Genomic DNA, 24908 nt, shown 5'->3' on the forward strand with positions numbered 1-24908 from the left:
TTCATGTTAATTTCTAATTTTTTAATAGTTTAACAATTTTTAATGATTTAGGTTACAGAAATATTGGCAAAAAGATTTTTAACTGTCTGTAATTCTGTCTCAATTTTCTGCTTATTTCCTCTCATAGTCTGTGTTTGTACAATTGCACTTAGAATGCAGACTCTTTAGGTTGTTACATAGTTTCCTAAATATGTTGTTTTCAAAATTTTAAAATAGATAATGCAATAAGGGGTTCAAATATAAGAGACATAAGATGAAGTCTCTGTATCACTACCATCTCCCAGCTAGTTATTATCATTTTCCCCTATTCTTCCAGGTTCATTTTATAAATATATGAGCAAATATGTTATCTGAATGGCAGCATGCTACAGACACTTCTGTGATTTCATTATTTTTATTTGTATTTTTTACTTTTTCTACATCATTCCACAGTGGTTCATAAAAGCCATTCTCTTTTTCATGGCTGTATAGTATTCTACAGTGTGGCTTTATCATGAAATTTTTAACCAGTTTTCTATCAATGGCATGTAGGTGGTTTCTAATCTCTTGCTTGGCAAACGATGCTTAAGTGCATGGTCATGTAGAGGAAGTCCAGAGAATAGAATTACCAGGTCAAAGATTAAATAAATGCATTTGAAATGTTGGTAGATACAGCCAAATCGCCTTGCAGAAGGTTGAATAAGGCTACATTTATTTATTTGATGTATGTACTTCTAAGCAACTGAGATGAAGTTACTCATTCCTATGGAGTCTGACACCTTGGTGAGTTTTACCAGAGCTCAAGGATTGGAGATGGTGGCTGGCCATCGGCTTGGGCGGACTGTCCCACAATGGCAGGATTTCTGCACTCTTGGCCTAAGGGATATTTTGGTTTTTTGACTTCGTAGGTGCTAAATGGCACCTGAAGAAGTTCTTTTCAACTCTAAACTTCGTAAGGATAAACCCATGGTCTATTGAGAAGAACTAAACCAATACTAAGAGATGAGCTATGTACTCTTCGTCATTGATGAAATTAAGTAGTGTAATGGCAAACCACATTTACATACAAATCTAAAGTGGTTATAGCACTGATTTGGGTTCCTTTCTCCTAGAGTTTTGGTGATTCCTTAGACGTGAATGGCCTAGGAGTATCTCAGTTCTTATCTAGAATCTCTTCTGACATCCCCCTGGTTCTCTCTCCCCCACCTGCTTATGACATATGCTGAACTGGTAACTTCTTTTAAAGCTGTCATACTAATAGCAGAACCTTCTGTAGCCCTCTGTTTCATGTGTTCAATGTTTAGTCCTTAAAGTATAAGCTTTCTTCCTCAAGGGCTCAACTGATATTTCTTTATTAAATTGAGATATAACCAACATATAAAATTAAGTTAGTTTCAGGTGTACAACATAATGATTCAATATTAGTATATATCACAAAAACAGTCATCACAATTAGTCTAGTTGCCATCTGCCACCATACATAATTGATATTTTTTATATACATGCCAATATATCTTACATACCATGTATATTGCATATGTTTTATGTATACTTATGTATATTTTGTATACAATGCTATTATACATATGTAGAAAGGGTGCTTTATCTTTTTTTTTTTAAAGATTTTATTTATTTGAGAGAGAGAGAGAGAGCATGAGTGGGGTGGGGAGGGGTAGAGGGAGAAGCATGGGGCTCGATCCCAGGGCTCGAACCCAGGACCCTGGGATCATGACCTGAGCTGAAGGCAGATGCTTAACCAACGGAGCCACCTAGATGCCCCTACCTCAAGTTTTAAATGGAACCTCCCATATGAAACCAGGGGTGTCTGTTGTGTGATTTCCGAGTGAGCATATATGAGCTCTCAAAGGAGCAGAACATTATCACAGTAAGATTCACTCTGACCATGAATGATGTCTTCTGGATAGGAACACGTGGACTCAGGTGGTGAAAAGCACGGTGTGCTGGTCTTTGGTGATGGACTGGAGCCTGCCATCGTTATGACAGGAATCCGATTGTGCAGGTATCTAAGTTAAGGTTAAGTTTGATAGTAACTTTATCTTCCACCGATCCTGAAAAACATATGCACACTTCCTGTATTTTATTCAAGTTTCTTTATGCCTGCAAGCACAATAGCCATTGATGAACTGCTTTTTTCTGCAAGGGTTGCATGGAAAAAATTTTACCTTGAAAGCCCATGGAATCACATTTTCTTCAATACTGCCTCCAAGGTGACATTTTTTCTTCCTGTACCTATCCTTACGTTATTGGAGCAAAATGGAATGGGTTTGTGAACCAAAATTTGTAACCTCATTTCTGAAGCACTCAATTTTTAATACCCAGCTATAACGAAGTATCTCTATAGCAGACATAAGGCCACCACAGTGTACTGTTACTTTATTTTTGCTTGTATTTCGTACCCTCCAATTACCTTTAGCCTTCACAGAGACATTAAATGAGCTCATTTCTAACTCACGTCAAACAGAGATACTATTAGTTTCTCAAGGGCGATCCGAGGTACCTTGTTTGGGAACAATGCACACAACTCCAACAAAAATACCTATGCTACAGGTCGCACCGCTCCTCGTTATGGCTGCGGAGACGTTATTGCCTGCAGCGTTTGTTTACGGCATTCTTTGCATCTTCTTGGCACACCCTAGCCTCTTTTACTACACTCTGTAAATTGGCTGCTCTGTATAGAGTTCCTACTAGAGCATTTATTGTATAATGTTTTACAGCTTCTCTGAGACCTGTAATCTCTCCTTGTTATTTTGCCCTGTTCTTTTATCTCTCCAAATTCTGAATTGCTGCAGAGTCTTGTCCCCTCCTTAATTATTCACACTTTGCACTGGGTGAATTCTGGTGTTTTCCAAAAGTTATTTGCCTCTTGCAGCACTGAACCTGGATCTTTCTGCGTCCTGAGAGTCCCTTGTCTTTTTTTCTAATCACAATTTGATCTCTGACTTGAATTCACACAGTATCTAAAAGCTCAGGAGATACTGTGTGACCTTCTTTGGAAAATACACTCTGGTGCACACCTAGATACTTCTTCTGTGTATCACTTAGGATTTGGTTCAGCTGCTTAGAACAGAAAAGAAGCTCAAACACAAAAGAGGTTTATTTTTCTCTTAATGTAAAAGATCCCCAGTGGCAGGCAGTCCAGGGCTGGTACAGTATCTCTGGAGTCATCACAGACCCTTCTGTGTTTTTCTCTCCCACCCTTGGTGAGTTGCTTCCTTTCCTAATTTTGTTAATTGGCAATTAAGATGGCTGCCGCCACTCCAGCCATCACATCCATGTTCCAGGAAACAGCAAGGATAAATGGAAAGGGATAAAGGGCCACTTTAAGCTGAGACCACCACCTTTAAAGAGCGTCCTTAGAAATCCCAGCCAGTGACTCCTAATTCAATCTCAGGGATAGTTTGATACTCAAATACACTCAAAATACAAAGGAAGTTACAGAGGAAGAAGAGGAGAGTGGATATTTGGTAAGCAATACTGCATGCCATGCTTAGGCGTCAGCCTCTGTTGCTTGGGCTCCATGCTTGTGGCAAAATTTCTATTAGAAACTGGCAGGCTCCCCAGGCTACGGCTGGAAGATGAAGCACAACTTCTCTGTCTGGGAACCTTCTAAACTTACCTGGAGTCCCCAGGATTCAGGACATGACGTACCATCTCAGCGACCTACACCAACAACTAACACTCAGCTCTTTTTTTTCAGGGCTGATGATTTTTCCTAAGCTCTCCTTGTAGGAAACATTGATGACTTACATTATCACGTGTCTTCCAAAGTTGTTGCTTATGCAGTAAATGTTATGCCTTTCCTTCTTTGGAACTTCAATTTTGTTACTCAAAGCTAAGGTTTTAGAATTAAGAAAAAAAATATTTTATCTCTGCAAAAGTCCAGGTCTTAAATTTGATGTTTTTGTTTTTAGGATGATTGTGTCTGCCATGAACTGTAAAAATCCATTCGGGAAAAAATCCCCTGAGTAAATCACTTGATTCTTTTAACTATCCTATGTGTAGCCATGTGAGACAGCAGAGGTAGAAAGTTGCTGTTGCCTGATTGGGGCAACTCACTGCAGGGAACCGCAGGGAAGACATGAGTAAACAGCAGCTACATAAGCCAGAAGAGCAATGCTCTTACAGGGTTTGAGAAGTACGAAGAGCTCTGAATTCGGGCTGAGAGCAATCAGGGAAAATGCTTCAGGGCGGGGACCATTGCACTGGTCCTTGATAGACTGATGCCAGAAAACAGAAGAAACAGGATTGCAAGCTGAGGAAAGAGCAGCAGGGGCCTCTTTAGTTGAATTGTACAAGAGTCAAAACTATTTTGCATGGCACTGTCTTCAGGCAACAAATCCTTACTAAACATTGACTCTGTCCAGGTTGCATGCTAAGCTGATGTTTCAAAGGTGAATAGACCCGATCTCTGAGCTTTAGGAGTTAGGGGTGTTGTTAAGGAAAATAGATAAATAAGTAACAAGTTATAGTATAATTTGGCCACTGCTCTAATTGGAGAACAAGGAATAGTGGTGATCAGGTGAATAAATTCATTTGATAAGCATTTATTGGAATAAGTACCCCCCTACCGCCATGTGACAGGCTCTGGGATGACAGCACTTGGGACCCAGGGGAGGAGAAGGGCACAGTGTCCCTAGGTCCTTGAACTTATAGTCTAGGAATAAAAGAGGAACCCAGCATAAAAGTTGGGCTGAACTCTCACATTTATGTTGTGTTGCAAAATTGGGGCTATGAATGTGGAAATCTTGCTGTTAATATTTTAAAACATGTAATAATTGCTGTATTTGAGAAGGACTTTAATAGCTTCCTTGAGAAAATAAAAATGAACATTATGTACGTCATAACGTTTTTTAGACTTTCTTTTGCTGGCATAGCACTGAAAATTCAAATGAGGGTGTTTCAAAGTGAGTACATAGAAGAGCCATCCTGCTGAGAAAAATTTGAAAACCCATTTTGGAGATTTCCTTCCTCCTTCCCTTCCTTCCTCCATCTCTCATCTCCTTCCTTCCTTCCTTCCTTCCTTCCTTCCTTCCTTCCTTCCTTCCTTCCTTCCTTCCCTCCCTCCTTCCCTATCCATTGTGTTTCAATACTGTTAAACACAGCCTCTTCTTTCTCTTCTGTTCAAAACAGAACCAAAGATATATATGTTATCATACTTGTCTTTCACCCCAACTTAATAATTAACACACACTTATCCAAGGCATCCGATGTTCCCAAACCAGTGTTAAATCTGCAAACGAACTCTTGTTTGTTCACTTGACAAAGGGGTTGATGATCCTGTTTGGAGAGATGCTGTGCAGCCTTGAAAATGTAACTAAAAATGTCAGTGGGTATGTCACTAAGATACGGTTGGATGTCGAGAAGTTCCTCATGTCCAGAAGAACCCCATTCCACTTTGGAGAAAGCTCCAATCAGATTGGCCTGATTGGGTCGCGCAGATCAATATCAAATGCCACGTTCAATTGTCTCGCAGGTGCTTCATTCCTTTACCGATGCCATTTTTGATGAGTGGATGAAAAGATCCCATCCTTCTGCAGATGCCTGGCCTCAGGAGCTGGCGCCCATCGGTCACAATCGGATGTATAACATGGTTCCTTTCTTCCCTCCGGTGACGAATGAGGAATTCTTTTTAACTGCAGACCAACTTGGCTACCGCTATGCCATCGACCTGCCAGGTAACAAATACAACCTCGAAGGGGATAATTCATTCATCTTCTGAAGGACCTTTCTTTCTTTTCAAAAATGCAAACCAAGACCTTAAATTCAAGTACGCAGGTCTAGTTAATTTTATTAGCAATTTTCTAGAATATATATATTGAGCAAAATGAGCCTTTAAACTACCAATTAAACATCAGAAAAGGGACTGGTTTGATGACTGAATTAATAAATAATAGCTTATAATACATATATAATAAATAAATAATCTGAATTAATAAAAAACTGGCTATGGTTTGAAATGTCTAGCCAATAAAATCGAAACGCACTAGCCACATGTGGAGGGGGATCATCAGGACTTGGAGAATCACTACTTGAAGGAGGGGCTAGGCTTAGGGCGAAGCAAATGCAGCACTTGCCCTGAGCACAGAGTTCAAGGGGAGACCAAAAAATTCAGTAATTGAGATAAATAATAACGTAATATAATATTTTTTAAAAATCAAAATTAATACTAAAAGATGATTACACCATCAAAATTTTAAATAAAGACAGGCTGTTGTTATTGTTTGTTAGCCCGTACCAGCCCTGCTCCTGTGGGTTTATGAGGTTGACGTTGGTCTGCCAACAGATTGGGCTACATGGGGCTGCACATTTATGTGTTCTTAATTCAAGTTCTTTAAATCATGTTTTTACACTGTAGATTTTTTATTAGCTTTTTCCACTTGGTTGAAAATATAGGAGGATATTGGTAAGTATATATACAGGCACATATTTTTCTATTTGCCCAGGCCCCAATATAGCTCCATGGGCCATTTAAACAATCTTAGGACACGTTGAGGCAGAAAAGACAAAACAGTAAAAAGTATCTTATTTTGTCCAGAACCCCAAAACACACAGCCCATATGCTGGTGAGTTTTCCCCATTTGCGTCTATTCCATCTTCCCTAAATCTCTGCCTATGTATAATCATAATGACTTGTGAGCTCACATCTCTCTCTCTCTCTCTCTCTCTCTCTCTCTCTGACTTCAGAGTCTTTTGGTTTTCCTGGAACCTGTCTCTTGCTTTTCCTTCTAGTCCTGCAACTTTGCTTGTTTTCCTTACTGATTTGAAGTTTCCTTTCTCTGGACAACTGAGATATCTTTTTGAAACTTCACTCTCTTTTCTCTGGAATTGCACATAGTAACAATCACAAAGTTTGGGGTGTGCGTTTGCCCCTACTTCCATTCCTCCGACATCAGCCAATTAACAGGTATAGACCGAGAGTCTATGCCCAGAATGTGTGAACTCATTCGGAGACACAAATTCACGTTTCACTTCTGGGTCTGACAAAGAAATTTACAATCCTGTCTGGGGAGACATAACTATAGCTGAAGGTTGGAGAAGGGAGTGGAGCATTTGGGACAGGCTTCTTGATGGGGAAGGGTCTTGAGTCAGATTTAAAGAGATGGTGGATCTTCTGTAGGGAGGTGGAAAGAAGGGAGCATTTTAGATTGAAGAAGGGCAGGAAACAGCTGTGAAAGGCGTAGTCTGTATAGAGGACTGCGTGAAGAAGCCTGGCTGGAGAAGAAGGTTTGGGAAGAAGATTACCTAAATTAAGTCCGGATCTGTGAGAAGAGCCTGATTACAGAGGGCCTTAAAAGCGAAGCAGAAACCACAATGAGATACTGCTTTCCACCCATTAGGATGGTTATTACTGACAAAGCAGTAGGTAATGAGTGCCAATGAGGCAGTGGGGTAATTGGAGGCCTCGTGCACTGCTGGTGGGAATGCAGAGTGGTACGTAGCCTCTGTGGAAAACAATATGGCAGCTCCTCAAAAAATTAAACATCAGATTACCATACGATCCAGCAAAGAACTGAAAGCAAGTACCCAAATAGATTATTTGTAAACCTCTGTTCAGAGCAGCATTATTCATAATAGACAAAACAAAGAACTCAACGTTCATTAGTGGCTGAATGGATAAAGTCTGGGGTATGCACACAACGGAATATTACGCAGCCTTAAAAAGGGAGGAAACCCTGTCATATGCTATGACATGCATGAGTCTTGAAGATATTATGCGAAATGAAAAAAGCCAGTCACAAAACAACAAAAACTTTCTGATTCCACTTCTATGAGGTCTCTAGAGTAGTCAAATTTATAGAGACAGGAAGTAGAATGGGGGTTGCAGAGGCTGGAGGGCTGGGGCCCCGAGAAGATATTATTTCAGTTTTGTAAGATGAAAAATGTCTGGTGGGTAGATAGTGGTGATGGTTGCATAACAGTGTGAGTGCATTAATGCCACAGACCTGAGCACTTAAAAATGATTACGATGGTTAAATATACGTCATGTGTATCTTACCACAATTAAAAGAACAATCATTTTTGGTTCCTGAACAAAGAAATGTCAGAATAAACATCTGTGTTTTAAGAAGATGGTTCTGGCAACAGATGTTGGATTGTAGCAGGAGGAGAAAAAGTACAATCATCTTGGAGGAATCCCTGCAGGGTGAGCAGGGGCCCTCTGTGGAATGGAGGAAAACACTAGAAGGAGGATTTTACATTTAGGTAAGTGCAGGGTGTAGACGAAGAACCCAGGTTGGAGAAACTGGATTTAAGTATAGTTAGCTGGCCTAGGGATGCCTGGGTGGCTCAGTTGCTTAAGTGTCTGTCTTCAGCTCAGGTCTTGATCCCAGGGTCCTGGGATCGAACCTCACATTGGGCTCCCTGCTTAGTGTGGAGCCTGCTTCTCCCTCTCCTTCCCCTTCCCCCTGCCTCTGCTCGTGTGCTCTCTCTCTCTCTTAAATAAAATCTTTAAAACCAATAATAATAAAAAAAAGAATAGCTGGCCAAGGATAAGACAGTTTTTGAAGACACGACAAATAGGCATAAGCATATTAAGATGAAATCCATTAATTTTGTGGCGAGTGCTTATAAAGTATATTTGAGTCGAGTATTGTATTTATCAGGTGCAAGATTCAGATTTTATTCACAACTCTTTAAATGGGTACAAACTTCATCCTCTCCTGCTATTGAATGTCTCCTGTTATAATAGCCAATCTGATCTTATACATTTATCACCCTATAAAAAGGTAGAGACAATAGTGGAATTTCTCCACCTGAGGGTTGCATATTTCCAGTTCCCCAGATACAACTTTAGCAAACACTTTAACAAATGAGTTTCTAACTCACAAAAGTAGTTATATACTTCCTTGGAGGGTTTATTCTGTGTAAGTATTTATTGTAAGAAATCGAAAACAAGCAATTAGCTGTATTTAAATAATGGAATGCCATTTCCTCAAGAAAAACAATTGTGGATATGACAAATTGTTGGTGGGGAAGAAGATAAATTTTATCCTAGCCGGTATAGTTTGGCTTTATCAACAAAAATGCATGTGAAAAGCAAATTGGTTCATTCTTTTCTTCTCTAAGAGTATTCAGCTGGTGAAAATCCCAATCGTAGCCCCTTCTCTTCTGCTTTAATTCCAGCTGAAGAAACTCCAGGTTGGAGCACAACGCTCTTGGTGGTCATGGGAATGCTGGTGGCTTTGGTTGGTGTGTTCGTGGTGCTGTTTTTCCTTCAGTACAGAAGACTCCGGAAAGGCTACACACCGCTGATGGAGACACATTTAAGCAATAAGATGTACACAGAGGAAGCCTAGAGAGCTCACGCTTTCCCCTAGAGAGCTTACGCCTTCCCCTAGAGAGGCCCACCCAAGTCATAGTTCTGACCCTGCCTACGAACAAACTATTACTCAGTGTTCTTCCTTCAGCTGAAGACGTCGGACGCGGTCCCTCGTGTTGCGGCGATCACCCCAATACAGAAGATGCTCAGCTGTCGTCTCTGGTCTACTCGTTGTTTAACAAACACAAACTGGAATCTTTGAGGCTGTCTCTACCATCAAACAAAGATAGAGCTGACAATCTGTGGTATCTGGTAATAATTCCCCATGATGACTAAGCCTCCTCGTGTTCTGAGAAGACACGCGCACGTGCGCGCCCGCACACAACTGATAGAGCGGATTCATTTTCATTTGCAGGTCACTGTACTTTGAGACCTGAGCAAGATGGTTCAATTTTCTTAGCCCAAGTGTCTTCATTTTAATGGGGTAGCGGAGGGTGGTGGTGGTGGTGGTGGTGGTGGCAGGTGCATCCTGGGTCGCAGTGAGGTTAGCGATGAACATCTATGCTTTTAGGTGCCTTCCCGATCATCTCTCTGCAGCTTAATTTTCTCCTTTCTGTGTCTTTTCTTCTCCAGCCTTTAAAACGGCCTTGAAGATGAAAATAGGCCTTATTTTCCAAATAGGATGGAGAACAAATGAAGGAATGAATGACCAGTTTGGTTCTTTTCTGTAAATTAGACTTTCTAGAATTTATCAAAATCTGTAGCTCTTAATAGGAGACATATCGTGAGACTCTCTAACTGGATAAACATTGATTCTATAGTGAAAAATAGACAAGAGATTAAATTATAGAGCTTTCTAGTTAATTAATACACTGTTTTAAGTCTCCTAACACGTATAGAACCACTTCTTCCAGGAAAGGCTGGCTGGAAAAGGCTGTGAGGCTAGAATCCTGACAATTTGAGTAGAGTTCCATTGCTCTGAGGGTCTTATTTGGCTGATCCTGAACCAATTTCTTCACCAGGCAGCCTCAGATCAAAAATTATTCACGTATAATACAGTTGGTTCATTTTTAAGAGTTGACTTCCGATTTTACTAATGCCTCACTGTGCTGACAGTTACTTATGAATGGTAATCAATTAAGTCTTATCATTTAAAAGCAAACCATCCATACAAAATATAACATTTCAGAATTAAATGGTTATGTTCCACTAAGTAATCATATCATGAGAGATAAGAATGAAGCCCTCTTTATTTACTAAAGTGATCCCTACTTCTGAGAAGTTTATGATTACTGAGATTTCAAGGTAAATTTCATCTGTTAATATCTGGTACCTGTGCTTCAGGGGTGAGGCCAAAGGTCTAGAAGGCAGCCTGTCAACTCATTTCAGCTGCCCTCTACTGGAATGGTTGTGTGTGGAGGATGGGTGGGAAGAGGACCCTGGAGCTAGCTGCCTTCTACATAGGGGCCAGGGGGCGAGAGGGGGCGAGATTCATCAGCACACAGTGTTATCCCCCCAAAATAAGACTGTGAAAGCCAGAGAAATGGACAAAGCCCCATCGGAACTGAATTTGAGTCTGAACAAACCTGATAAAGCTACAGGCATATCTGAGAGTGGGCTCAGCAGATGAGAACCAAGAGCCCAGAGGCTTTCGTGGGCTGAAGCCCTGTTCGGGGCTCTTTAGCCCCCACCACATGTAGATCTTAATTCTTGCCTTTAACAGTATCTATGGAAAATTTGGCAAAGTTTCACAAACATACTCCACTCTGGAAGGTTTATGGTCCAAACTCAGGGTTGTTGGGGAACACAGTTTTACATCCTGTTTTTAACCCAAAAGAGAAATATTGAAATGAGGATATAATTGTGCATGGTAAGTGTGTTTCTGAAAAGTTACGTTGAAATTAAGTACATGTTAAAAGGAGCAGGGGAGGGGCGGGGCGCCTGAGTGGCTCAGTCAGTTGAGTGCCTGACTCCTGGTTTCGGCTCAGGTCATGATCGTGGGGTCGTGAGATAGAGACCAGAGTCCGGCTCCACACTCCACTGGGAGTCTGCTTGAGACTTCCCCTCTCCCTCTGCCCCTCCACTCATGCTCTCTCTTATTCTGTCTCTCTCTCAAATAAATAAAATAAATCTTAAAAAAATAAAATAAAAATAAAAGTAGCAGGGAGATTGACTTTTTATAGATGAACTAGATGAATATTTCCATAAAGCAAATAGCCGCCTCTCTTGCCTCTGGTACCTCAGCATTTGCATTCATCGTATTCCCACACGATTTATTTAAAGCAAGATCCATCTGAGGTAGAAATAGAGGGTAATCATTTATACTTCGCTACTTTTATCTATAGCAGATGCAACTTCTTATAAATATAATGTTTTATAACATCTTCCTAAGAGAAATGATTCCCTAATGTTGTAGTGCATAGAAGAGGAATAAAATTTTCTCACATTTCCTGACGTTACAGTCAGTTAGTGATGAATGCCTGTTAAGAAATTTAAAGATAGAACAAACCTGTTAGAATGAACAAGTTAGTATTTACTTACACTGAATCTTAGGCAAATAAACTCAGAAAATACCACAAAGTGTTGTAGGGTTATATTTCCCAACGGTAGGGGGAAAACTTCCACCCTGAAGAAAATGAATAGATCGCTTTATATGCTTATTGCCTCAGAATTAGAAAAACTGTGGGTATATGAATTACTGCTTCAAAAGAAATGCTGTTCTAAAGCTAACATTCAGAGGTGAATGCAATCTAATAGCCTATTTCCTTTGGGAATGAAATTCTCTTCTAATTCTAAAATTCTTGGATATTAATTTGTGTCTTGCTTAGGATTTAACATGGTTAATTATAATAATCCTAATGAATCATTTTAATCTCATGTTAACAAGAAATAAAAAATTTATTAAAGAGAAAAATAAAAATAAATGTTTTGCAGATTATTGTTCATCTGTTGGAGGCCATTGTTTTTTAATTTGTGGACATCAGTTCCCATCTTTTTGGCACTCAGTATGCATATATTGGAATACCTGTATCTATATAGATATAGATATATATAAAATACATAATTACAACTTCATTTTTGAAAATAAGTTCTTGGATAAACTGATGTTTCTACTTCCTTTTGAGTTTCTTAGCAATTGCTACTTCCTGGCTCTCACTTATACAGGCAGAAAAACAGGACATCGGCCCCTTCCCAGGTGATAAGTTACTTCTGATGTCCCTATAGTTTAAAGGCTGATCTTCAAGTCACTGACCAGGGAGGCAAGGTCCCGCAGCAGCTAACTTGCTGATCGTCCTGGGAAGCCTTCCAGTTCAATCATTTTGTTGAGACCACAGAAGAAAGAAGTTAGAGTCCATGAAGTAATGGTGATGTGGAGTTCGCTTCCATATTAAGAATTGAAGCTTCTAGAGGTCCGATTGGACACCTCTCTGTATAGCTGCAGTGCCATTATATCAAAGCACTTCAGGTACCCAGAAAATGTTGGTGGCTAAGCGATACAGGGACATAAAAGAGCAGTGGGGAGAGAATCACCCTCCTCGATGCAATGGCAAAACCCAAGGTTGAACTCTTCCTATCTCTACAGAACCTTGCTCATCCTGAGGACTTCATAAATATTCTTTTTTTTTTTTAAGATTTTATTTATTCGACAGAGATAGAGACAGCCAGAGAGAGAGGGAACACAAGCAGGGGGAGTGGGAGAGGAAGAAGCAGGCTCATAGCGGAAGAGCCTGATGTGGGGCTCGATCCCATAACGCCGGGATCACGCCCTCAGCCGAAGGCAGACGCCTAACCGCTGTGCCACCCAGGCGCCCCTTCATAAATATTCTTTAAGGAATGAACTGATCTCAAAGTAGAACTTTTCATTCAGGGCCTCTGGCATCTGTTTTAACATGTGCTGGGTAAAACATAAGATAGTGAGGTCTCCAATCCCTGCCATGAAATTAGTAACAACCTCTCTTTCAGGTTCTGAGCTGTCCATATGCTATGTGGACATTTGTCCCGTGCAACCTAATGCAAGGGACCACTTCCAGCTATTTTCTTCTTCCCACCATCGGTAGGCCTTAATTCTACCATTTGTAGGGACTAGGGTAGAAAGTGAAGACCTCATGATATCATTTTAGGGTTCTCCCCTATCTGATGTCTTGAAAGCCTTGTTTCTGTGGAAGGAGTTAGTTATGAAGGCAGGCAAACCAGTGCCTTTCTTAGGCAGAAGGACCCAAGAGTTTCTTCAGAAACTGTCCACCAATGACATGATACTTTGGTTTTAGCTACAAGGGTAATTCAAGCTGGAAATAACCCCTGTGAATGTAATTACGCTTTGGCAGGTAGTTTAATGAAATCTTGAAAACAACATGCAAGAAAATTGTGAGCGGTAAGATAAGCTGAAGTTTTCTAAAAGAAAATAGAACAAAACTCAAGGTTCCTATTCAAAGCAGGTATGCTTTATACATTCTCATCAACACTCTGTCTCTTTGGCAAAAACCCTTAACCCACTTGTGTTATTTGCCCCATTGACTCGAGTCAGACTTCATGGATGTAATATGACTGAATTTGGTCCCTTTTTCTTCAAGCCATTCTTTGCTAAAATTATCCCCGTGTCTCCCAAGTGTAATTGTGCTCTGTGTCGTAAATAACGCCTCATAGAAAGGCTTAAGCTTGTCCTTCATTAAAATAGTAGAGATTTCACTGCCAGAGCACACACTCTGATGACTCATTCACTTTGTATGTTATTAAGCGTTTCTGAATTTGTAATTAGCACAAGGACCATCCTGATGAACAGCAGTGTGGAATTAGACTTACAATAAAGCAAAACCTGCCCTCTAGTGTTGTAATAGAAAATTGCACCACGGGCTAAAGTTAGCTGTTTTCTTCTACCGTGGGTAATTCGGAAACAAATAAACAAACAACAAATGAGGAAAGTTTTGCCGTGAATTCAGAAATCAGAACAGACAAAGCACAATATTTAGAAGGAAATGATTTCCTGTGCAGGCAAGGCAGTCATAATTAAGCCTCTTAGAATTTCCCTTTTAGTAAATTTTGAAATGTTGAATGCTCAACAGCAAACCATAAAAATTTGGGGGAACATTTTAGCCACTGGGCAAAACTCTTTTATGCTTGTTAGATATACACAGGGGATAATTTATCATCCAGTATTATTAATGTGATTCATACCATAGCCAGAGGTTGGGGAAATTTCTTTTTCAATTAAAAACTTTTACTGAGAAGCTGGCAAATTTTGAGAAAGTTTTTAGAAGTTTTCTGAAAAAATACTGGATCTGTGAATGGAAACCAGATCTAAGTGTCCGAGTTTAGCTGAGGGTGTGAGCAGTGTCAGGAAATGTCCTTCACTGTGTAAAATTCACTTTTCAAGACCAGACTATTGGCAGGATGTTACCAAAAGCAACTATTGTTTTGGGTGCCCACACTGGCTTACCTGATATTAGGTGATTGAAAAAGGGACTCAAATAGTAAAGAAAGCATGCTGTTTATCTAGTTTTTATGAAGTTTCCCCTTCTAGTATGTGTACCCAGGAGAAGATTAAAGGGAGAAACACAGGGCAGGGCTTTTCTTTTTCTTTTTTCCTTTCTTTTTTTGAGAGAGAAAGAGAATGAGCAAGGAGGGTAGAGGAGAGGGAGAGAGAGAGAGAGAATTTTAAGCAGGCTCCACGCTCAGCAAGGAGCCCGATGCGGGGCTCCATGTCCTGGCCCTGAGATCATGACCTGAGCTGAAACCAAGAGTCTGACGCTTAACTGACTGAGCCACTCAGGCGCCTCCCATCCCTTTTGTTTTGTTTTGTTCTGCCTATTCTGAGACATTGTGTTTACATGAGAAAAACGGAGGTTCAGAATTTCCCAGCTGTTGTTCTCCTTCTTTGGTGGTTCTCTTCAATGGGCATCCCAGACATGGTGACGGTAGCTGTTTTTATGGAAAGTAGGAAAAAGGCAAAAAAAAAAAAAAAAAACCCTAAAAAACAAAAAACTGGGGAATCAGATTTGAAACACTTAGAATACTGCCGAAAGATGAAGCCTTCTCTTAAGGGGAATCATTAATATATTCCCCACTGATGAATACGTTATTACATGGCGCACTTGGCTGAAAAGCCAATTCCCAAAGCAGCAAATTTATTATTAATGTTTCTACTGAAAATCTCATTTCCAATATTTTTATTTGCTTCTTTAAATAGCAAGCTTTGACTTGACTGTTGCCAGGGAGCGGTTCTTTTCTTCTTAAAAGAATATTTGTATTTCAAAAGTCTTGCGTTTGACACCAAGGAGGCACACTCAGCTAAAACGCATACGTGTTGGAGCTTGAAGTTACAGACCTACTTATGCAAACAAGTGATCTTGAAAAAAGACATGTAATCTCAGTCATAATCCTGTGGAACTCTGTTGTTCCCATTTCTTCTTCCATTGTGACAAGCATACAACTTCCAACCTTTTCAGCTCTGCAACTCTCATCTGAGCTGCACATTTTCTTTTCATTTCAGGCATGTTACAATTCCGAGGCTTGTAACATATTATATAGACTCAAGGTCGTTTTCTTTCTCTCTGTGCATTTCTCTCCTCTCCCTGTCCTCTTATCAAGATGGTGGCTTCTTTGTGTTTTTAACACTTTTACTTGAGATAGACCCAACTCTTTGATCTCATGCTGACTCTAAATCGTTTGCTGTCAGCCGCTGGGAGTGGAGATCGGGGCTTCCTGGGTGCCCTGTCTGCCGCCGCTTGACAGCATCATCGGGTGTCTCCAACAATCAAAGGGCTCTTCCAGCCTAGTAACATGCAAATTTGTTCCTTTTCTGCTTCACTATGTCACAGTCCACATTTTCCAGCTTAGCGGTGCAAGAGCAGGCGCGATAAAATCATTCTGAAATTGACACAGGGTGTCGTGGATGGAGATTCATTGTTTTTGAACATCAGATGACTGTGAACTCACCTTGCAGCTAGAGGGCTGCCTGGGACCTGGTTTTCCACTTGCTGGAGACAGGATGCAACGGCATGGCTTTTATCACAGAGCAATCTGCTCACCTTTGTTGTAACTGTCAGAAGGCGAGAACTCTGCTGTCTGGAACGTTTGACTGAGACTTCTGCGTATGTAGCTCCCTATACATAGACACAGGACAAAACAGATGCTGCAGATCCTTTTCTATTGATAGCTGTCACTTGCCCCGCTGAAGCTTGTTCCCTTCCTCTCTACACTAAAAAATGCCACTAGAAAATATTTGTTAAAAAGCCCACTCTTTTTTCCCATTCAAACCACCAGTAAGAGACTTGACCTTAATTATCTCCCCGTGTGAAATATCTGGCAGTCTAAGATAAGGGTTGTCTGCTCCTGTGAATAGCACGGTATTTCCCGCGCCCTGTCACAGGCCAGAGATCAATACAATCTGAGCATAATTCTCTGTGTTGACATTTGGCAGGTTTCTTTTCATGCCCGTTGGCCTGGCCTGGTTTAGTGGGTAGGGAGGGTTCCCAAGGGCTATTTTCAATGGCAGAGGGGTACTCTGGGATTGAAATACCAACTGACTTCAGCTGGCCTGCAAGTAAAATGGGTTCAGAAAGTTTTTAACTTTATTTTTTAAATTAATTTTTTTGTGGCAAAATATAGATAACATACAGTGTGCCATTTTAACCATTTTTAAGTGTACAGTTCAGCCCCACTAAGTACATTCGCAATGTCATACACTGTCACCACCATCGATTTCCCGAGCTTTGTGGTGATCCCAAACAGAAACTCTGTGTCCGTTAAACAATAATTCCTCATTCTCCCCTCCCCCCAGCCCCTGGAAACCTTTATTTAACAAGGTATTCAGAAGTCTCTCCCATCTCCATTCTGAGACCCTCAGTTCTGTGTTTTGGGTGGAAACCATATGGTCTTCAATCAATTACTCTATTCCATGCCCCTGGCTACAGTGTTTCAGCCTCGAATGTAAAACTGAAAGCCTTAACATCGGAAAGGAAGGTTTGCTGAGGTTTCTGGGAAGTAAAACCCAAAGATAAGGTCTTACCCCAGAGTGTTATGGTGTGAAGACATGAAGCCTGGAATCACAGCAGCCATTTTATCTCCTTGAGGGAAAGTTCGAAGGTGAGGGGCATCTCTCTCTCTTTTTTTTTTTTTTAATTTAGGCCAGTTTGAGCTGTGGTTTCTTCTACAATATGACAATAAACTCACCTTCAGGGAATTTTTTAAAAGATATTATTTATTTATTTATTTGAGAGACAGTGGGAGGGAGAGGGAGAGAGAATCTGAAGCAGACTCTGCACTGGATGCAGAGCCCAATGTGGGGCTTGATTCACAACCAAGAGATCACGACCTGAGCTGAAACCAAGAGTTAGATGCATAACTGACTGAGCCACCCAGGTCCCCATCTTCAGGGACTTTAAAAATAAAGTGAAAAAGCAGAAGAGCTGGCTTCTTTATTTTCAGACACCATAATCTATGCCTTTATTGGGTAAAAAACATTTTCTTTGTTCCTTAAAGATTGCAAGAAAGACATTGATGTATAAGGAAGGTTCCCCTGAAGGTAAAGGGTCCTACGGTACACTGGGTCATTCAGTTTGTAGCCTTTGGACGCAGAGGAGAGGCATTAAAATCCCAGCTCAATCCCTTATTTGCCACCTAATCTTTATTTTCAACTTTTAATTTTTAGCTGTTCTGGGCTTTCGTTTCCTTGTGTGCAAAAGGATATTAAGAACGCACCTCCCTCTCCGTACACACGCAGGTCGTTGGAGGGATGAACTGAGCTCACTTGTGTAAGCTCTTCAGAACCCTGTGCCTGTGTTGCGCTGGGGGGTCTAAACACCAGGAATGTATCTTCTCCTGGTTCTGGAGGCTGGAAATACAAGATCCAGGTGCCAGAGTCGGTTTCGTCCAACGACTCTCTCCTTGGCTTGAAGACAAGCACCCTCCAGCAGCCTCTGCACGCGGTCTCTCCTCCACGCACACGCACCCCTGGTGTCTCCCTTTGTGTGTGTCCACATTTCCTCTTCTTTGAAGGACACCAGTCAGATTGGATCAGGGCCCCCTCATTGCCTCATTGTAACTTCATCCCCTTTAAACGCCCTATCTCTACATATGGTTCTATTCCGAGGGACTGCGGGTGGAGATTTCCATGTATAAATGGGAGCCGGGGCACGATTCAGCCTATAACAGCCTGGAACAGAGAAGTCGCTCAGTAAATGTCGAAGTCACTCGTCAGTTCTGTTTGGAAGGCGCGGTGTGTGACGCCAGTGCGGCAGGTGAAACCTCACTGATCAAGCCAGGCGATCACAGCTCCGAAACGCGAAAGCAGGCTCTGCGGGGTCTGCGAGGTTAGCTGCAAAACCGAGCTGGGCTCTGCTGGACGATCGTGGCTCTTTCACGCCGCCGTTAGGGACTGTGTGACTTCCCGGCGCTCCGTTGGGGTCGGAGTGTCACTGAGCCACAGATGGTTTCAATTGGCATGAAGACCTCTCACCACTGAGTCAGGGAAAAGCGGAAGGCAGAGAGTGGCAGAGAGAGAGAGGCACTTCAAGGAGGCCAACCGTCCTGCTAAGCCCCAGAGGGCACCACTGCCTTTTTCACTTGGTGGAGAGAGAACAGGAATGTAAATGGGGTGTGAAATGTTAAATGTGAATGAACTTTAAGCAATTGACAGGGTGCTTCTGCTTCATTACCAATTTCATTTTTTTTTCCCCCTCGGAAGCCAGAGCAAATGTTCCCAGTGCCCTGTTCTTTCTAAGACATGAACTTCACGGGCAGGCTCTGGTTGGAGTCACCGCAGATACACCTGCGATCCTCAGACCCTGCCCTCTCCTGAGTTTGCTCCTTTGGTCTAGGCTTGAGTTGGGAGAGAAACAGAGGGGGACCGAACGGTCGGGAGGGAAAGGGTTGACTCACTCTCCACCTCTCTCCGTCTGGAGCGTGAGCCCTTTACAGGCTTACAGACCAGGCGGGAGAAATGAAGAGACGCCCCCTGCTGGGCCACATGCCCCTCCTACTTGGCTCTCGCCTGGATCTTTGAAAGTTTCAATGTATCATTTCAAACATCCAGAGGTCATTTTTGGTCTTTCCATATTTTGTCTGTTGTCTTTCGCATATTTGACTGCTATAGACATACTGTTGCCCAAATCACGCATTGATACCCTTAGACCGCCTTACAGATTGCACATGGGATTCCCACGGATCGTCGAACCAAACGGAAATTGTGCGCTACACCACACGGGGGAGGCCCCCTGCCAGGCGCCTGCTCAGTTCCCACAGAGCTGTTAGGTTTTTCCCTCTGCGCTATTTGCATACTTATTTGAATATTTAATTGCGTGTTTACTCCTTAACATTTTAGAAAAGTGAGTGGAAAACAAACAAAAAGAAAATAACACTAGTGATAAGTTTCACAAATGTGATACAAAGATGGAAATCAAGTGGGGATAGATTTAACCCCAGCAGGATGTAAGCTGGTTAACTGTGGGTTTAGTTGCAAAAGAAAAGACTAGAAAGAATAACAAAAATCCTCAAGATACGTCATCAGACATTATGTGGAACTGGTGAGGTGTACTTAAAATGTTGAGAATATCGTTTCACTCCTTGGGAATATATCTTTGCTGCTGGGCTTTCAACTTCAACGTCTTTGGATATTTACCATCATTAGAATTAGATTTGCTGCTGTCAGGTAAACAGTATTTGGCCAAGGCTAGCTAGCTAACTAGCTATTTATTTATAAAGATTTATTTATTTAGTTGAGAGAGAGAGCGCAAGGAGGTAGGGGCAGAGGGAGAGGGAGAGAGAGAATCTCAAGCAGACTCCCTGCTGAGCATGGGGCCCAATACCGTGCTCGATCTCACAACCCCCAGAGAGCATGACCTGAGCAGAAATCAAGACTCTGCTGCTTCACGGACTAAGCCACCCGGGTGCCCCTGGCCAAGGCTAAATTTAATCTGCAATCCTAACCCTGGACAATTCTGTTTCATTAAGCTATTAAGCATATCAAAGTAATGTCTATGTACTTAAACTGTTAAATCTAAGTAAAATGAACTTCATCCCCCTGTCTCCAAATGATATACTTACTGAACACAACTTAAAGAAACAAAGCAAATATAATGTGGCTCTTTTATCACTCATCACTGTTACCAATTCAATGAACAGATAGCAATTATATTCCTAACCTTATTAAAAAGCCTGTTTCCAAAAGTAGTAGGCATGACTGAAGTTGCAGCCTTGAGGTCCAAAAGGATCGTCTTTCTTTTTTTTCCAGTTATATGATATATGAGCCACTAGTAAGAAATTCAGGATTTCCATCTCGGGGTTCTCCCCTTCCTGAAATGCTCAAAACTAACAGCGTTTAGGTAGTTTTCAGTTTGACTTCATCCCTGAGGAAAAAAAGCACTGGCAATTTGTTCATTATTCTTCCTATTGTTTCTAATGAAATTGGTTGTAAACAGTTCAGCCAATCACCTTGGTCCACTTTTTTTTCTTTTTAATGTTATAAAAATATTTTTTAAAGGTTTTATCAAATTTTTAAAAGAAAATACAAATTTGATTTTTATATAGCTTTGACTTAAATTTGAAATTAATAATTTATTTTATTTTTTTTTTTTAAAGATTTTATTTATTTATTTGACAGAGACAGCCAGCCAGCGAGAGAGGGAACACAAGCAGGGGGAGTGGGAGAGGAAGAAGCAGGCTCCTAGTGGAGAAGCCTGATGTGGGGCTCGATCCCAGAACGCCGGGATCACGCCCTGAGCCGAAGGCAGACGCTTAATGACTGCACTACCCAGGCGCCCCTGAAATTAATAATTTATTTTTAAAAATCTAGTACATTCTGAATCCAGTACATTTGAACCTCAGGAACATGGGGTTGGACATTCAGTAGAACAAAAAGTTTTTAGAGCAAAATATGAAAAATAATTTAAAATTTATGTTTACTTTGCAGTTTCATGAAAATTTATGAAAATACCAAATACTTTAAGTACAGTTATATTGTATTTTTAATCCTCCAATCTTTACTATCCACAAAACATAAATTTTGTGAAAACTAGATGATAAGACATTGAATTTACTAAAATTAAGAGAAAACTTAATTTTGTGGAACATACCAATGGAAAATTTCTGAAATAAATTTATAAATTTATTACATCTTTATCTTATTACTTATCCAAATCTTGCTGGCCACAACACAAGACCAATCATTTGAAATCATAATTGAATTTAGTTGTCTTTAATATTTTGTTTACTCTCAGTTATATAAAAACCATAGTTTTACACATATTGTTCAATTTTGTGGTAATAAAACTATATTTGTTGTTTTGACGAAGGGGTCCTCAAACTTTTTGTCAAGAGCCAGATGGTTATTTTAGGCATTGTCGGCTGGACAATTTCTGTTGCAACTACTTGACATTTTTTTCCCCTTTTTTTCAGGGTCTTTTTTCCCCCTTCCAGTTTATTGAGATATTATTGGCCTACAGCACCATATAAGTTTAAGGTGTACAGAGCAATAACTAGGCTTACACATATTATATGAAATGATTATAAGTTTTCTTAAGATCCATCTTCTCATATAGATAACTAAAAAAAGAAAAAAAAATGTTTTTTTCCTTATAAGGAGAATTTTCAGGATTTGCTCTCTTAGCAACTTTGAAATATAGCACAGGGCAGTGTTACCTACAGCGATCATGGTGTATGTTACACCCCGCCGCTTACTTACCTTATAACTGGGAGCTCCTATCCTTTGACCACATCCTGGCCCCGTCTTTACTGAAAGGATCTGTGCACCCTTGTCTGCTGCTGTCCTTTGACGGGCGCTGTGCCTTTTCCTTTGCCGGAGCTGCAGTTGGGTGCAACTCCTTCAGTGACACATGCACACCTCTCCTCGGACACCAGCTGCCCCAGGAACATGGAGCTGGACATCAGACCAGTCTTGTTTTTGAACTAACTGTCCCTTCCCTGCGGAGGAAAGAGTGCGTTTCCCCGCGGGACCTGGCAGCTTTTCCAGGAAATGGGTCCTTATTTTCAAATCTTAGAGCTCCAGGTGTCTGATCACATTTCTTTCCTGCGACAATGGCACCAAGTGCTCTTATTTCCAAAAGAAGATGAACTTGGAGGCTTTCATGCGGCCCCACACCCACTGCCATAGAGCCCACATTCAGTGACTCACCTTCCCTAGGTTGCCCGGGTGACGTTCAGGCAACCCTTTCTTTGAAGCAGAGAACATGAAATCAACCAAACACAAGAAGACAGATTGAACCGCTAGTGGACTATCTGGTTACATAACTCAACCCAAATGTCCAGTCCCGACTCTCCCAGGATTGTCACAGCCACCCCTACTCTGTAAGTGCTGGTTATTGACTTTTTAACAAAATTTCTTTGACGACTGCTACAATAGGCTTTCTTTCCTGGTGAGTTCTTTACATAATTTTTCCCATTTCCCATTTTCAATTAAAATGGAAATATTTCACAGGAAGATGGAGGGAGAGAAAAAGGTTTTCCTTGTACCTAACTTCTTGTTTGCTTTCTCATCTGGTGCAGCAGAGGCAGAGTGATAGTAAACATTCAAGTCTATTCCCACGTAGACTGGAGGAAATTTTGTGACTCTTTCTGTTTCTGTCTTTCCCTGTTTCTTTCTCCTAATTTTTTAATCACAGGGAGTGATTGTTGGCATGAAAAGTAAGAGAAAAAACTGTTAGTTACTGAGTTAGCAGGTAATTTAGGTAGTGATCTTAATTAACTACCTTGTATGGTACATAGATGCCTCTCTTTGGGGGTATAGATGTCATGTCAAAGTGGGCATAAGGAATGGGGTTTTTTATCCATAGCTCATATGTATGTCAGAATAAGAACTAAATCTCACTAGATTTTCAGTAGGAGAAAGTTGGGTTATATAATAAACGGAGCTTGGATGAATGACTAGTCATTTGGAAAATTATAAAGCTGCTCCCTAATTTTACTCTTTTCACCAAAATAGATTGTAGATAGATGAAAATTCAAATTTAAGAAATGAGATTGTGAGAGTGATAGAAGAAAATGTAAGTTAATTATCTTTAGAATGTAATGGTAGGAAAGGACATTTCTAGTTACCACACCAAATTTAGAAAGTATTTTTAAGGCTTTGCATTAATTTAGAAAATTATAAAAGATCGATAGATTTGACAACATTTAAGTGCTAAGCATTTATTTTTTTGACAAAGAAGTGTGTGTCTGATGCTGTTCTAGAATGAATATCTCCCTCGTCCCCCTCCAGTCTGTTCCTATACTGTCCATCACATCAGCAAACCGCATTCGAAATCTTCCAATCACACCCATCTCACTGCAAGTCAAAACCTTAAATGACTCAGGAGACCCACAAAATCTGTCCCTTTCCCTCACCCACCCAGGCTGACTGACCACATTCACTATTTCAATGGTTCATTATCCTCCAGGAAATGGGTCCTTATTTTCAAGACTTCCTTGTCTGGGTAGTAAATGTTTTGCATCCATAACTCTAGAAGCCACATGTGGCTCCAGGTGTATGGCCCAGCCCAGGCTGGGTGCCCGGGTCAGCGTCGTGGGTGTGTAACCTGTATGTCCTGTGCTCCAAAGGGCCCCGTGCTCACTTTAATGCTCTGTTGTCATGATCTTGAAATTCCTAATAATTTTACCTTTGAACTTGAGCTTTGTACGTAAAGTCTGATGGGACAGCGCAGCACGCACGCAGAGGAGAAGAGAGGCATGCTATGTGTGTCTGCTGTGCCTTGTCCCTGCTTTCTCAGATAGCCTTGGGGGTGCCCCACGAGCACAAACTTCCGGTGCCCCCAGCGGGTGTGAGGGAGTCCAGCAAGACACAAGGTACACCTGGGACTGGTGAGCGGAGCATCGCTGACCCCAAGGGCCACAGTTTCATTTGAATGAGAACTCGCTCGGAGTGCAGAAAGGGGGTGATGGGGTTCTAAGTAACACGAATGGCCAGTGAACCTCATCACAGCGTTTCTTCCCTGTGTTACTTCTCTCTTCGGCAAGCACTCACCCTCACAGCAGGACTTGGAAGGAAAGGGAAAAGCAGAGCCACCCATAGCTCCTTTTCCTCCTGCCTGCCTGACTTGCCAGTAAGCTGAAGGTACAGGGTGTTGATAGGGGGTGTGAGTATCAAGAAGTGAAATGAAGGGGCGCCTGGGGGGCTCAGTCAGTTAAGCGTCTGTCTTTGGCTCAGGTCATGATCCCAGGGTCCTGGGATGGAGTCCTACGTGGGGCTCTCTGCTCTGTGGGGAGCCTGCTTCTCCTCTCTGCCCCTCCCCCTGCTTGTGCGCGCTCTGTCTCTCTGTCAAATAAATAAATAAAATCTTAAAAAAAAAAAAGAAGTGAAATGGAAACAGTTGAGTTAGTTTGGTGCAGCGTTTCCACTGTGCTGGTGAGAGCAGAATACACTCGCACCAGCTAAGAGCTACAGATGGTGCAACTTTAATGGTTTCCGCACGCACTTACATTCTCATTTCAAACTGTCAACGTACAGTATAATGACGACCAATAAAACTCATGCTATATTTTAATTCCTTAAACACTTAGAACAGCGTTCAAGAGCAAATTAAAAAAACCCACCATGACACGTTGGGAGAGAGATCGCAGAAGAAAGGAAAACGGTTTCTGTTTTAGCACCCAGAACTGTACTTTTTATTTTGTGCACGAGGCATCCCACGTGTTCTCCGTA

At 41.3% G+C, this 24908-nt stretch overlaps 1 protein-coding gene across 1 annotated transcript in view; it reads left to right on the top strand.

The window, feature by feature from the left end:
* DCT (dopachrome tautomerase) overlaps positions 1-9296 on the top strand; it is a 32014-nt gene extending 22718 nt beyond the window's left edge. Inside the window, exons 7-8 of the mRNA XM_026492894.4 lie at positions 5474-5675; positions 9124-9296. Coding sequence (XP_026348679.3) covers positions 5474-5675; positions 9124-9296 — 375 coding nt within the window. The remainder of the gene's footprint in view (positions 1-5473; positions 5676-9123) is intronic.
* The last annotated feature ends 15612 nt before the right edge of the window (positions 9297-24908 follow it).

Source organism: Ursus arctos, unplaced genomic scaffold (genome assembly GCF_023065955.2).
Source record: "Ursus arctos isolate Adak ecotype North America unplaced genomic scaffold, UrsArc2.0 scaffold_10, whole genome shotgun sequence".
In the NCBI taxonomy this organism is placed as follows: domain Eukaryota; kingdom Metazoa; phylum Chordata; class Mammalia; order Carnivora; family Ursidae; genus Ursus; species Ursus arctos.